Here is a 12,926-nt window from a genome sequence, read left to right as displayed (position 1 = left end):
GACTCCGCCAGTCGGAGATCACCAAAATTAATATTAAAGAGGTGTGTGAACTTGCAAGTACGATGTCAGGCACTGTAATTTGCTCTGGCCCCCTTCCTGTTCGCAGGAGTGATGAGATAGTTAGTAGATTGTGTTCACTGAATCGCTGGCTGTCTGAGTGGTGTCCGTGTAATAATATAGAATTCATAGACAATTGGAAAAGTTTTTGGGGCAAACCTGACCTGTTGAAAAGAGATGGTATTCATCCCTCCTGGGATGGTGCTGCTCTTCTATCTAGTAATATGGCTCATAGTCTTAGAGCTCAAACATGACAAATTGGGCACCAGGTCAGGAAGCAGACAGACTGGCTAAACCAACCGTCTGCTAGCGGCCTCGCGTCACCCAGGTCAGATAAATCCCATCACATAGAGCCTCTTTCACCTAGCTATCATCATATAGAGACTGTGTCTGTTCCCCGATTTTGGAAATCCAAAAAATGTTTAAACCTATCTAAGGTTAAAAATTTAATTGATGTTCAACAAATAAAAAACAGCTATAATACAGATGAGCAAATGATAAAGCTTGGGTTGCTGAATATTCGATCGCTTACTTCAAAAGCACTCATTGTTAATGATATGATTTCAGATAATAACCTAGATGTGCTGTGTTTGACAGAAACCTGGCTAAAACCAAGCGATTACATTACTTTAAATGAGTCCACCCCGCAAGATTACTGTTATAAACATGAACCCCGTCTGAAACGCAAAGGGGGTGGTGTTGCTGTAATTTATAGTAATATTTTCAAAACCACTAAGAAATCAAGTTTCGAATATAATTCTTTTGAAGTGTTAGTGCTTAATGTAAAAATATATAGTAAAAATGATAAATCACGTTTGAGATGTGTGCTGGCTACTGTATACAGGCCACCAGGGCACCATACAGACTTTATTAAAGAATTTGCGGACTTTCTATCAGAGTTAGTATTGGCTGCAGATAAAGTACTAATTGTTGGTGATTTTAATATACACATCGATAATGAAAAAGATGCATTGGGATTGGCATTTAAAGACATTGTAAACTCAATTGGAGTTAGACAACACGTGTCAGGACCTACTCATCGTCGTAATCATACTCTAGATCTAATATTATCACACGGAATAGATGTTGATGCCGTTGAAATTCTGCAGCAGAGCGATGACATCTCAGATCATTATCTAGTCTCGTGTAAATTACATTTAGCCAAGGCTGCAAAGCCGACTCCGTGTTACAAATATGTTAGACCTATCACTTCTGCTACTAAAGATTGCTTTATTAATAATCTTCCTGATCAGTTTCATCATCTCAGCATCTCAGATAGCTTAGAAAAACTTGATATTGCAACAGAAACTTTTAACTCTCTCTTTTCCAGCACTTTAGACACAGTTGCTCCTTTGCGCTTAAAGAAGATTAAAGAAAATAATCCAACGCCGTGGTACAACGAGCACACTCAGGCCCTTAAGAGAGCAGCCAGAAAAATGGAGCGCAACTGGAAGAAAACAAAACTAGAGGTATTTCGCATTTCATGGAAAGAGAGCTCGATTGCTTACAGAGAGGCTTTAAAAGCTGCTAGATCTGCTTATTTTTCAAACCTATTAGAAGAAAATAAACATAATCCTAGGTATTTATTTGAAACAGTGGCTAAACTAACGAAAAAGAAAGCTTCAAACACAGAAGTTTCCAAGCAGCACAGCAGTAATGACTTTATGAACTTCTTCACTTATAAGATTGATAATATCAGGGACAAAATTATAACTATGCAACCGTCTACTACAGTATCGCATCAGGCAGTGCATTGTAGTCTCCCTGAGGAAAAATTTGATTCATTCATTGCTATAGGAGAGGAAGAATTTACTAAACTCGTTAAATCATCTAAATCTACAACATGTATGCTAGACCCTATACCGACTAAGCTACTGAAAGAGATGCTTCCAGAGGTCATAGATCCTCTTCTTAATATCATTAATTCCTCTTTGTCTCTAGGATACGTACCAAAAAACTTTAAGCTGGCTTTGATTAAACCGCTTGTTAAAAAAATGCAACTTGATCCTTCAGAATTAGTCAATTACAGGCCGATCTCGAATCTACCCTTTCTGTCAAAGATACTAGAAAAGGCAGTATCTTCACAACTATGTTCCTTTCTAGAAAGAAATGATATCTGCGAGGATTTTCAGTCCGGATTTAGACCGTACCATAGTACTGAGACTGCTCTCGTTAGAGTAACAAATGATTTGCTCTTATCATCCGATCGTGGTTGTGTCTCTCTATTAGTGTTACTCGATCTTAGTGCTGCGTTTGACACCATTGACCACAACATTCTTTTAAATAGACTAGAAAACTATGTTGGCATTAGTGGAATTGCACTAGCATGGTTTAAATCATACTTATCTGACCGTTATCAGTTTGTAGCAGTAAATGAAGAGATGTCTTATCAATCACAAGTTCAGTATGGCGTACCACAGGGCTCAGTACTAGGACCGCTGCTGTTCACTCTGTACATGCTACCCTTAGGAGATATCATTAGGAAACATGGCATTAGCTTTCACTGTTATGCCGACGATACTCAGCTCTATATTTCTTCAAAACCTAACGAAACTTACCAATTCACTAAATTAACAGAATGCATAGCTGATATAAAAAACTGGATGACTCGTAATTTCCTACTTCTAAATTCTGAAAAAACAGAGATTCTAATTATTGGACAAAAAACTTCCTCACGTAATAACCTAGAATACTGTCTAACACTTGATGGCTGCTCTGTTAAGTCTTCGTCGTCGGTTAGGAACCTGGGTGTGCTCTTTGATACCAATCTTTCATTTGAAAGTCACGTGTCTAGTATCTGTAAAACCGCATTTTTCCATCTTAAAAATATATCTAAATTACGTCATATGCTCTCATTGACAAATGCGGAACAATTAGTCCATGCGTTCATGACATCAAGGCTAGATTATTGTAATGCTCTACTGGGTGGTTGCCCTGCACGCTTAATAAACAAACTACAGCTGGTTCAAAACGCAGCAGCTCGAGTTCTTACCAGAACCAGGAAGTATGACCATATTAGCCCGGTTCTGTCAAAACTGCACTGGCTCCCTATTAAACATCGCATCAATTTTAAAATATTGCTGATTACTTACAAAGCACTAAATGGTTTAGCTCCGCAGTACTTGAGCAAGCTCTTAACGCATTATACTCCTTCACGTCTATTGCGATCTCAAAATTCCGGCCAGTTGATAATACCTAGAATATCTAAATCGACTGCTGGCGGTAGATCCTTTTCCTATTTAGCACCAAAACTTTGGAACAGTCTTCCTACCATTGTCCGGGAAGCAGACACACTCTGTCAGTTCAAATCTAGATTAAAGACACATCTCTTTGACATAGCGTTCACATAATACATTATAGACTTCTATAATTCAATATTAGGCTGCATAGATTAGGTCAGCTGGAACCGGGAACACTTCCCATAAATCCTGATGTACTTGTTACATCATGAGAAGAATGGCATCTACGCTAATTTTAGTGTCTTTGTTTATCCCAAGGTTTTCCCGCAGCCTGCCGGATCCAGGCCGTTTCCAGATCTGATGAAGGACCTTCGCCTGGACCCGGTGTCAACGCAGTGCTGAAGGGCCAACTAGTCTCTCCTTATGGAGGATCCCTTTCCCACTCTACAGATAACGCGTCGTCGGGAAAACTCAATTTGCGTATCTACCCCGAATTGATAAAATAAAATAAAATTCTGAATCAAAACTATAAGGAAACACCAGTAATTTGTTTAGGTTTGGTTTGTAGGGAATTCCAAACCTGCACACATATATTCAAACGCACATAACTATAGAACCCGTTCTTAATGCGCATCTGAACGCCATCAGCGTTTCTCACAGGTTCGCTAAAGTCTGTGTAGAGAGAATGGTGTCGTCTTGGCGGCCCTAATTTAAAAACAAATGATCGTTGCGACGGAAGCGAATCAATCAAAACTAACTTTAGCTGGAAAATAACTTTATTAAAGAACCGCTATAAAGCCAAAACAATCTTACGTTATATTATACATTTATCTCTGTGAAGCTGCTTTGAGACAATCTACATTGTTAAAAGCGCTATATAAATGAAAATGACTTGACTTGACTTGACTTCAGTACCCATAACTTTATCTTGACGTTTCTCCTTCCTAGATTTCCTGTTTTTAGAAACCACATTGAACGATAAATCTTGCAAAATCTGTTTACTGACCTCAACTTGATTAGCCTGTGCTCGTTACGACCATAGCATCTGCTACATTTTTATCACTCTGCAACAAATCCACCAACATAGGTACATCTCTGCCTAATATCACTGGATAAGGTGATATGTCAATTACTCCAACTGATAACTTATAGGCTTGGCCTTCAATTTCAATTACAATCTCAATTTTAGGATACTCTTTTTCATCGCCATGAATACAACAGATTCTCAGCTTATCATGTTTCAGCACATTTGACTTTCCCAAACATTCTGGTCTCACTAATGTCTGGCTTGAACCTGAATCGACCAATGCTTTAAACAAAGTGTTTCCAATCATCACCTCCACTGCTGTGTCCATGTTCAGTTCGATCTTGTTAAGCTTCACTGAAGCTTAACCATTTCATTGGATCTCCACACGTCTACACACGTCCAAGATGGCGGCGGCGCCTTCGTGCTGTGCGAGTGTGTGAACAGTGGATGTGTGGTAAAAACACAGAAAAACACAGAAAATTACATTGATTCAGCAGTGAAAATGCCGCCGAAAAAGTTAAGTGATGTGGCTGAGGAAATCGATGACATTAAAGTCACGTTGGACTTCCTCAAAACACAGCTCACGGAGGTAAAGGAGCAACAGATCCGTATTTTGGATTTGGTGAAGGAGGTCCAGTCTCTTCGCATCCAGAACGCGGAGAAAGACATGAAAATAGTGCAGCTGGAGAATCGGGTTGCAGACCTCGAACAATATTCGAGGATGAACGACATCATAATAACCGGGCTCACGGTGAAACCCCGATCGTATGCTCGAGCGGTGGACGTAAACATCAGAGATCCAGCAGCTGAGATTGACACCAGCTCGACAGAGCAACAAGTGGCGAGCTTTCTACAATCAAAAGGAATTGATCTGGATTGCAATAATGTTGAGGCTTGCCATGTGTTGCCGAGGAGGAAAGCCAGCGATAAATCTACTGTCATCATGAGATTTGCAAACAGAAAACACAAGATTGCGATTTTGAAGGAAGGAAAAAAGCTCAAAGGAACAAACGTTTATATCAATGAGCACCTCACAAAGCACAATGCAGACATCGCAAAGAAAGCCAGGTACCTGAGAAAAATGAAGAAAATACAACATACATGGACTGCCAACTGTAAAGTGTTTATAAAACTAAATGGAAGCCCAGAAGATGCGAAGGTATTGGTGGTGAGGGGTTTGGAAGAGCTGACTGAGTATGAGTAAACAAGGTTGTCAGGCTACTGGAATACGAGGTAAGCTGACTGACATACATACCCAAATAAGACACTCATCTGAAGCAGAAGATATAACCAGTCTGGAGTTGCAAATATTTGAACATACCGATTACATAAGTTTTGATATGGAATATGATATTGATCCGGACAAGAACTTTTTCACTTGTGCCAATAAAAACTGTGGCTACTATACAGATGAAATGCACAATCAAATTAATAAAGATGGCAGACTCTCCGTTATACATATAAACAGTAGAAGTCTCTATGCAAACTTTGAAAATATTAAGAACTATTTGCATGGTTTGGCACAACCATTCAGTATAATTGCTTTATCTGAAACATGGATGCATAAGGAGAAAAAAGAACATTTTGAGTTGGATGGATATGATTTTGTACACATGGACCGAAAACATGGAGCAGGAGGAGGTGTTGCATTATTTGTGGACACTAACTTGAGATTTAGTGTTGTGGAGGATATGAGTCTCATTGTTGAAAATATATTTGAATGTTTAACAATTGAGTTACATAGAGAACATAGGAAGAATGTGATTCTAAGTTGTATTTATAGAAAACCAGGCTCATGTGTTGAAAAATTTAGTGAATATATGGAGGAAATGTATACCAAAAAAGCTAGTAAAACAATCATTGTTTGTGGAGACTTCAACATAGATATGCTCAATCCAAATAAGCATAAATTGACAGAAAATTTCATTAGCACAATCTATAGCTTGAATTTGTACCCTAAAATTACTAGACCTACGAGGATAACGACCCATAGCGCTACACTAATTGATAATATTCTAACAAATGAAATCTTTAATGATGCAATAAGTGGAATATTAATAAGTGACATCAGTGATCATTTGCCCGTATTTACAGTGTTTGATAGCGATTGTAAACCTCATCAGGAACCACTAAGTAAATTTAAAAGATTAAGATCAGAAGAGTCCTTGAATGTTTTTAAGAATGATTTATTTGTACAAAATTGGGACAGTGTATATGACAAGAGCAATGTACATGATGCCTATGATGAGTTTATGAGAATATTTAAACAATTATATGACAAAAATTGTCCATTGAAGAAAATATGTACAATTTCAAATAAAAAAGGTCATCCCTGGATTACAAAGGGATTGAAAAATGCAATCAAAAAGAAGAACTTGCTTTATAAAGAGTTTTTTAAACAAAGAACCAAAGAGGCGGAAAATAAGTATAAGAAATATAAAAATAAATTGACTAATATCTTGAGGAAAACTAAGAAAGATTATTACAATAGATTAATAGAAACTAAGAAATCTGATATGAGGGAAATGTGGAAAATATTGAATAAAGTAATAAAAAAATCTTCTGGCCAGTTAAGTTATCCTAAATATTTTAATATGGGAGACAAAGACAATTATAATATGACAGAGGTGGCAAATACTTTCAATACATTTTTTGTCAATATTGGGAAAGAGCTGGCAGAGAATATTCCTGACCCCAGAAATGATCAATATGGTTATTGCTCTATTGAAAGAAATGTAAATTCAATGTTCCTTTCTCCGGTGGAGGAAAGTGAGATAATTCAAATTGTTTCAAAATGTAAGAATAAAACTTCAAATGACTGTAACAATGTTGATATGACGGTGGTGAGAAATGTTATTGATGCCATTTCAAAACCTCTTACCTATATTTACAACTCATCATTCCAATCTGGCACATTTCCTAATCAAATGAAAATAGCAAAGGTCATTCCACTCTATAAATCAGGAGACAAACATCAATTTACAAACTATAGACCGGTTTCTCTGCTTCCACAATTTTCTAAAATTCTGGAAAAACTTTTTATCACTCGTCTTGACAACTTTTTGGAAAAAAATAATATATTAAATGAATGTCAGTATGGATTTAGAGCAAAAAGGGCAACATCACTTGCATTGTTAGATTTTATAGAAGAAATATCAAGTTCAGTAGATAACAAAATGCATACTATTGGAATATTTGTTGATCTACAGAAGGCGTTTGATACCATCAATCATGAAATTTTGTTAGGAAAATTAGAGCGATATGGGATCCGAGGAAAGGTATTAAACTGGATAAAAAGTTATTTGACTCAGCGAAAGCAGTTTGTGAAGCTGGGAGATTATTTTTCTGAATGCCTGGAAATTTCTTGTGGAGTCCCACAGGGGGCAGTGTTAGGCCCGAAATTGTTTCTTATTTATATTAATGATTTATGCCAAGTGTCAGAAGTATTGAAATTAGTGTTGTTTGCTGATGACACTAATATTTTTTGTTCAGGCAGTAATCTTCAGTTGCTAGTGCAGGAGACAAATAAGGAATTAGAGAAGATTAAATTATGGTTTGATACAAACAAATTATCACTAAATTTAAAGAAAACAAAATTAATGATGTTTGGTAATGGTCGAAATAATTTGCAAATTGAAATTAAGATGGATGGAGTGGTCATTGAAAAGGTTAATGAAATAAAATTTTTAGGAGTTATCATTGACAATAAAGCGAACTGGAAACCACACATTAGTTATGTTAGGAGCAAGGTGTCAAGGAGTATAGCAATAATTGGCAGAGCAAGACCAGTTTTAAATCAGAAGTCTTTACGTATGCTTTATTGTTCATTAGTTTTGCCATACTTTATTTATTGTGTAGAAATGTGGGGAAACAATTATACAACAACAGTTCAGCCACTTGTCATTTTGCAGAAGAGAGCTTTAAGGATCATTCATGGGGCGGGTTATAGGGAACATACTAATATATTTTTTATGGAGTCCAAATTACTAAAATTTAAAGATTTGGTGGATTTACAGACTGTGCAAATCCTATATAGGGCAAAGTGTAATGATTTACCTCAAAATGTACAAAAGTTATTTACTTGGAGAGAAGGAGGGTATGTGTTGAGAGGAAAATTAAATTTCATATTACCAATGGTACACAGTAGGAAGAAAAGTTTTTGTGTTTCCATACAGGGGGTGAAACTGTGGAACAACTTAAATGAGAAGCTTAAGAAATGTCCAAATATAAAACAATTCAGGAAAAGATTTAAAGAAATGATTTTTGAACGTTATAAAAATGAAGTAAAATGAGTTGGTTAAGCCAGAAATGTCTGTTGCTAACATATTGTATAAATGTATGAAGATTTATGTGGTTGTGTTTTGTAAAAAAAAAAAAAAAAAAAAAACTAATGTATTAAGAGTTTGAAAGAGGGGTGGGAATTAACAAGTGTTAAACTTCAGCCCACTCCTTTTCAAGCAGCGGTGAATTTTATTTGTTGGATCATCAGTGTTTTTCGATTATTGTCTTATGTTGTACACACTGTACACTTTTTCACTGTGTGCTTGAAAAAAAAATAAATAAATAAATAAATAAAATAAATAAAGATCTTAACTTGTTACACAGGCGAGTAGTAGTCATATTTTGCACTGGACAATCAGCTTTTTGATGCCCTGCCAGGCAGGATGTATGACACATAAATCACAGACCTTCTGTTGTACTGACTAACTCCACATGCACGCATACTGTTACTCGGAGTAGAACTGTTTTGCAATGTTCGTCTATCAGCCTCAAAATTTCTCAGACCACTACCCTTAACATCCCCAGACTTACCGGATGGGCTGTGGTTGATGCCTCGCCATCATCTCGGCTGATGCAGCGATCGCGTTGCAGCCATGAACGTCTCTGCCAGTTCTGCAGCTTGCTTACATGAAGTAGGGCCATTCTGCTTCACCCATGTTCTTGCTTCTGGATTCAGCAATTTGAGAAACTGTTCCAGCGCTATTTGATCGCCAATCTCTTGTTTAGTTCGTCGTGAAGGGACCATCCACTTTTCGTACAGATCTTTCAGTCTTACATACAGTTCACGTGGCGTTTCATCTCCTAAACTGTACGCTCTGAAACGTTGACGGAAGGTTTCTGGGTTAATTTTAAACTTGTCAAGTAGCATCTGTTTAACACAGTCATAGTTCATTGAATTATCAGGCTCCATAGCCAAATAAGCTTCCCTTGACCTTGTCTGTTAGCAACGGTAAGAGATGTAACATCCAGTCATGACTAGGCCAATTGAACGCTTGAGCAATACGTTCAAAAGTCATTAAATAATGCTCAATGTCCTCATCACTTGACGAAAGGCAGCATCCTTGGGCTGTTAAAGCTTGATGAACCATAACCTTTTCTTCCCGTTGCAGCTTCATCTGCAGCTGCTGATGTCGTCGCTGTTGTCACCTAGGACTAGGACGCACATTTGAATCTGAAATCAAATATGTAGCCTCTGGTGTTTCACTCACCACTGACGTTCCTTTTGACAAGTCGTTCTTGTCTTTAGAGCTTTCTTGACTGTAGTTGTACGAATTGGTGTTGAAGTATCCGATATTTGTGCTCGTGACGTTACGCTTCCTTTTCCAGCCGTTCCTCTCTTTGCTGCTGACTATGTAGAAAAGTTTGTAGCATTGTGGCCATCTGCTCTGACGTACTACCTGAAGTCATTTCATCGTGCGCTGGAGATGAACTGGTGGCCTCCAGTTGCTCTGCTGGTTTACCATCTTCTTCTTTCACCGCTGCCACCATGTGTCGGGATGCAGTTACAACCACTGCCACCTTGTGTCGAAAAACTGCAACGGCCAGGTGTCAGATGGCTGGTTGTATACAGTTACCCTGAGTTGTAACGTGAATTTGTTTTGCCGACAGGCCCAGGAAAAGATGGAAGTTGATGAGTTGAGAACAACATAGGGAATCATTAAAGTCCAAGTGAATTATTATGACAGCTGTCTCTGCACACATGCTCCAAATAAAGTTAAAAATAAATAAAACAAATCATCAAAAATACTCAAAATATACTGTACAAAACATAAATAAAACATGCTGAGAGCAGAAAACAAGACATCAGATATAGCCTTGAGGATCAAGCCTCTGACAACTCATATCAGACATTCGCATCTTACAGTATTTTGGCTGCACAAGCTCAGGGGCCTCATTTATAACCGTTGCGTACACACAAAACAGGCCCTGAAAGAGGCGTACGCCACTTCCGACGGATGAGTTGTGATTTATAAAAACAAACTTGACGGGAAAATTTGCGCACATGCATGCAAACTCTGACCCATGCGTATGAACGTTTTGGAGATGGAGCAGTTCGGCGACACCGATGGTGAGCTGGAGTTAATGTCTTTTTGGTCACTTTTAGACAAATCTAAAGAAAATTATACATATACAGAAAGATAATACAAATATAATTTCACTCACCAAGCCTATCACTTGAAGTAAATATCCATTCTTAAATGTCCGCGCCAGCGAGCGCGTTGGGCCGTTTAGTGAAACTGACGCAGTTTAAATAAATAAAATAATGATTTAAACTATGTTTTACTTCTGATATAAACATTCAGATTAAATATGCCATTCAAATTAATGGAGTTAAACACTTAAACATGAAATCATTACTGAGAAGTTACAACATTTTTATATTCAATAAATAGAAATATTTGTTGTGGATGCGATGTTTTTGAACACTTTTCCTGTGGCGTGCTGTGTTTTAATATTTTAACCACAGAGATAATTGCTTATCATGATAATACCAGATTGTCTGAGAAAAAAAGTTTCGTGCAAATAATGTGCATCTGTTTCCATTAAAAATATAAATCAATTAAAAATACAATTTGGCCAGTGGAAAAGATTGAGAAAAACTTTCTCTGAAATGTATTTTACACTATTTGATTTATGTATTCAAAAACAAGGCAAGGATAGGCTACTACATGATTTTTATTAATGTAATGTGACGGCACATCCGTATTTCATATTTTCCTAATGTCTTGTACCGTTAAACGCTATCACGTGGATGATAATCAGGGTTGGGGAGTAACGGAATACATGTAACGGCGTTATGTAATCAGGATACAAAAATCCAGTAACTGTAATCCGTTACAGTTACGTCAAAAAACGTAGTAATCAGATTATAGTTACATTTAAAAAAAAGGGGGAATACTTTCAGGATTACAATGGTTTCATTTGAAACTAAATAAATACGTATTTTGGCATAATAACACTATATTAAGCGCTGCTTGATTATACAGTAGTTCCTGGTTCTGTTGCCAGTAATGACTCACGTGTGCCACGCGCTGGTGCATGCGCAAATAATAGCTGTCTACAATCTCCTCAGACGCAGATTGAATCACTGCTGCTAGTTGAAACGATGCTGCCTGCGGGTAAAATCGCTTTTAATTCATGGAAATTCCGCTGCTATTTTTTAGAAATTAGGAGAGTATCTTTTTTAGTACTCAAAATGTCCTTTCTTAATCTTTTCTCACGTAACGGGATGTTCGCTGTCTAGGTAACGTAGGGGAACTCCCACTGCCAACGTCACAAGTTCAGTCAGGCAAATTAAGAAAGATCACGGCTTTAGTCAACATGTAGGCCTATTTTAAAATAAACTAATATGTAGATTGTGTAAAATTTTTAAATGTTGTGTTTTTATTTTTTAGTTAAAAATTAGTTACAAATAAAACAAAATAATCTGTAATACCATACATTAGCCACTAGATGTCTGTATAGCCCTTTACATAAATATATATTCAGGCCTGTGTGTATATTTTGCAAATATTGTAATGTACACTGAGCCAAATTCTTAATAAATAAAAGTTTTTTAATATATATTTTTTATAATATTTCTTCTTGCTTGACTTTATTTATATACGTGACCTTGAAGTAATCCAAAAGTAATCAGTTACATTACTTTCATATTATAGTACTTGGATTACGTTACTGAATACTTTTTTTATGAAGTAATTTGTAACTGTAACGGAATACATTTTTAAAGTAATCCTCCCAAGCCTGATGATAATCATATGCAAATGATATGCAGATGAGGATCTGCATAGTAAAACTAGGCGTTGTAAGCTCCATATATGGTTATTTCTGGGCGGAGACGCATGTGCCCACAATCTTCTGCTGATTGGGATTTATAAAGTGAATTCTGCGCAGGTTCTGGCATACGAACGGTTTTATAAGTCTGAATATTTTTTTGCCGTACGCCATTTTTGGCTTTCGGGCACACGTACACTTTTAGTAAGGATCCTACGCACAGTTTTATAAATGAGACCCCTGGTCCTTGGCCCGACTGTGGCTCAACTAGCCTAACTCGTAACCCATCCTCCCCTCTCACGCACAAACCAGAGTCAGAGTCTGATCGCTGATCGATTGCTCCTGTCTGCCTCGCTGCCTGCTGTAAGTTTGTTTGCTTCAGTGCTGTAAGCTCCGTCTTAGCCACATTTTCTTTCTGTTTTGAACCATCATTTACTATCATTTCTAGTTGTTTATACTACTAAATACAGCTTACCCAACATCTCAGATTAACCTGACATCGCTAACTTCCGTTATTATTAGCACAACACGCTAGTAATTCGCTAGCCTGTTAACGCGCCACCCGTGCGCTCAGTTATTTATTATTTATTTTCTCTCGCGCGCCCGCG

At 37.2% G+C, this 12,926-nt stretch overlaps 1 protein-coding gene across 4 annotated transcripts in view; it reads right to left on the bottom strand.

Annotated features, from left to right (window-relative positions):
• The window catches only part of LOC311299845 (cytosolic 5'-nucleotidase 3-like), a 257,523-nt gene that overhangs the window by 91,815 nt on the left and 152,782 nt on the right, over positions 1–12,926 (bottom strand). Inside the window, exon 1 of one of the 4 annotated variants that reach the window (XM_084423724.1) lies at positions 9,076–10,514. The exons of the other annotated variants lie outside the window; for them this stretch is intronic. Coding sequence (XP_084279850.1) covers positions 9,076–9,186 — 111 coding nt within the window. The 5' untranslated portion in view covers positions 9,187–10,514. Of the gene's footprint in view, positions 1–9,075; positions 10,515–12,926 lie in introns of those variants that run through there. 4 annotated transcript variants of the gene reach the window in all.

The sequence above is a fragment of the Rutilus rutilus genome (genome assembly GCF_951802725.1).
Source record: "Rutilus rutilus genome assembly, chromosome: 11".
Taxonomy (NCBI): Eukaryota; Metazoa; Chordata; class Actinopteri; order Cypriniformes; family Leuciscidae; genus Rutilus; species Rutilus rutilus.
The sequence above is the reverse complement of the archived record's forward strand: the minus strand, read 5'-3'. Positions and strand labels throughout refer to the sequence as shown.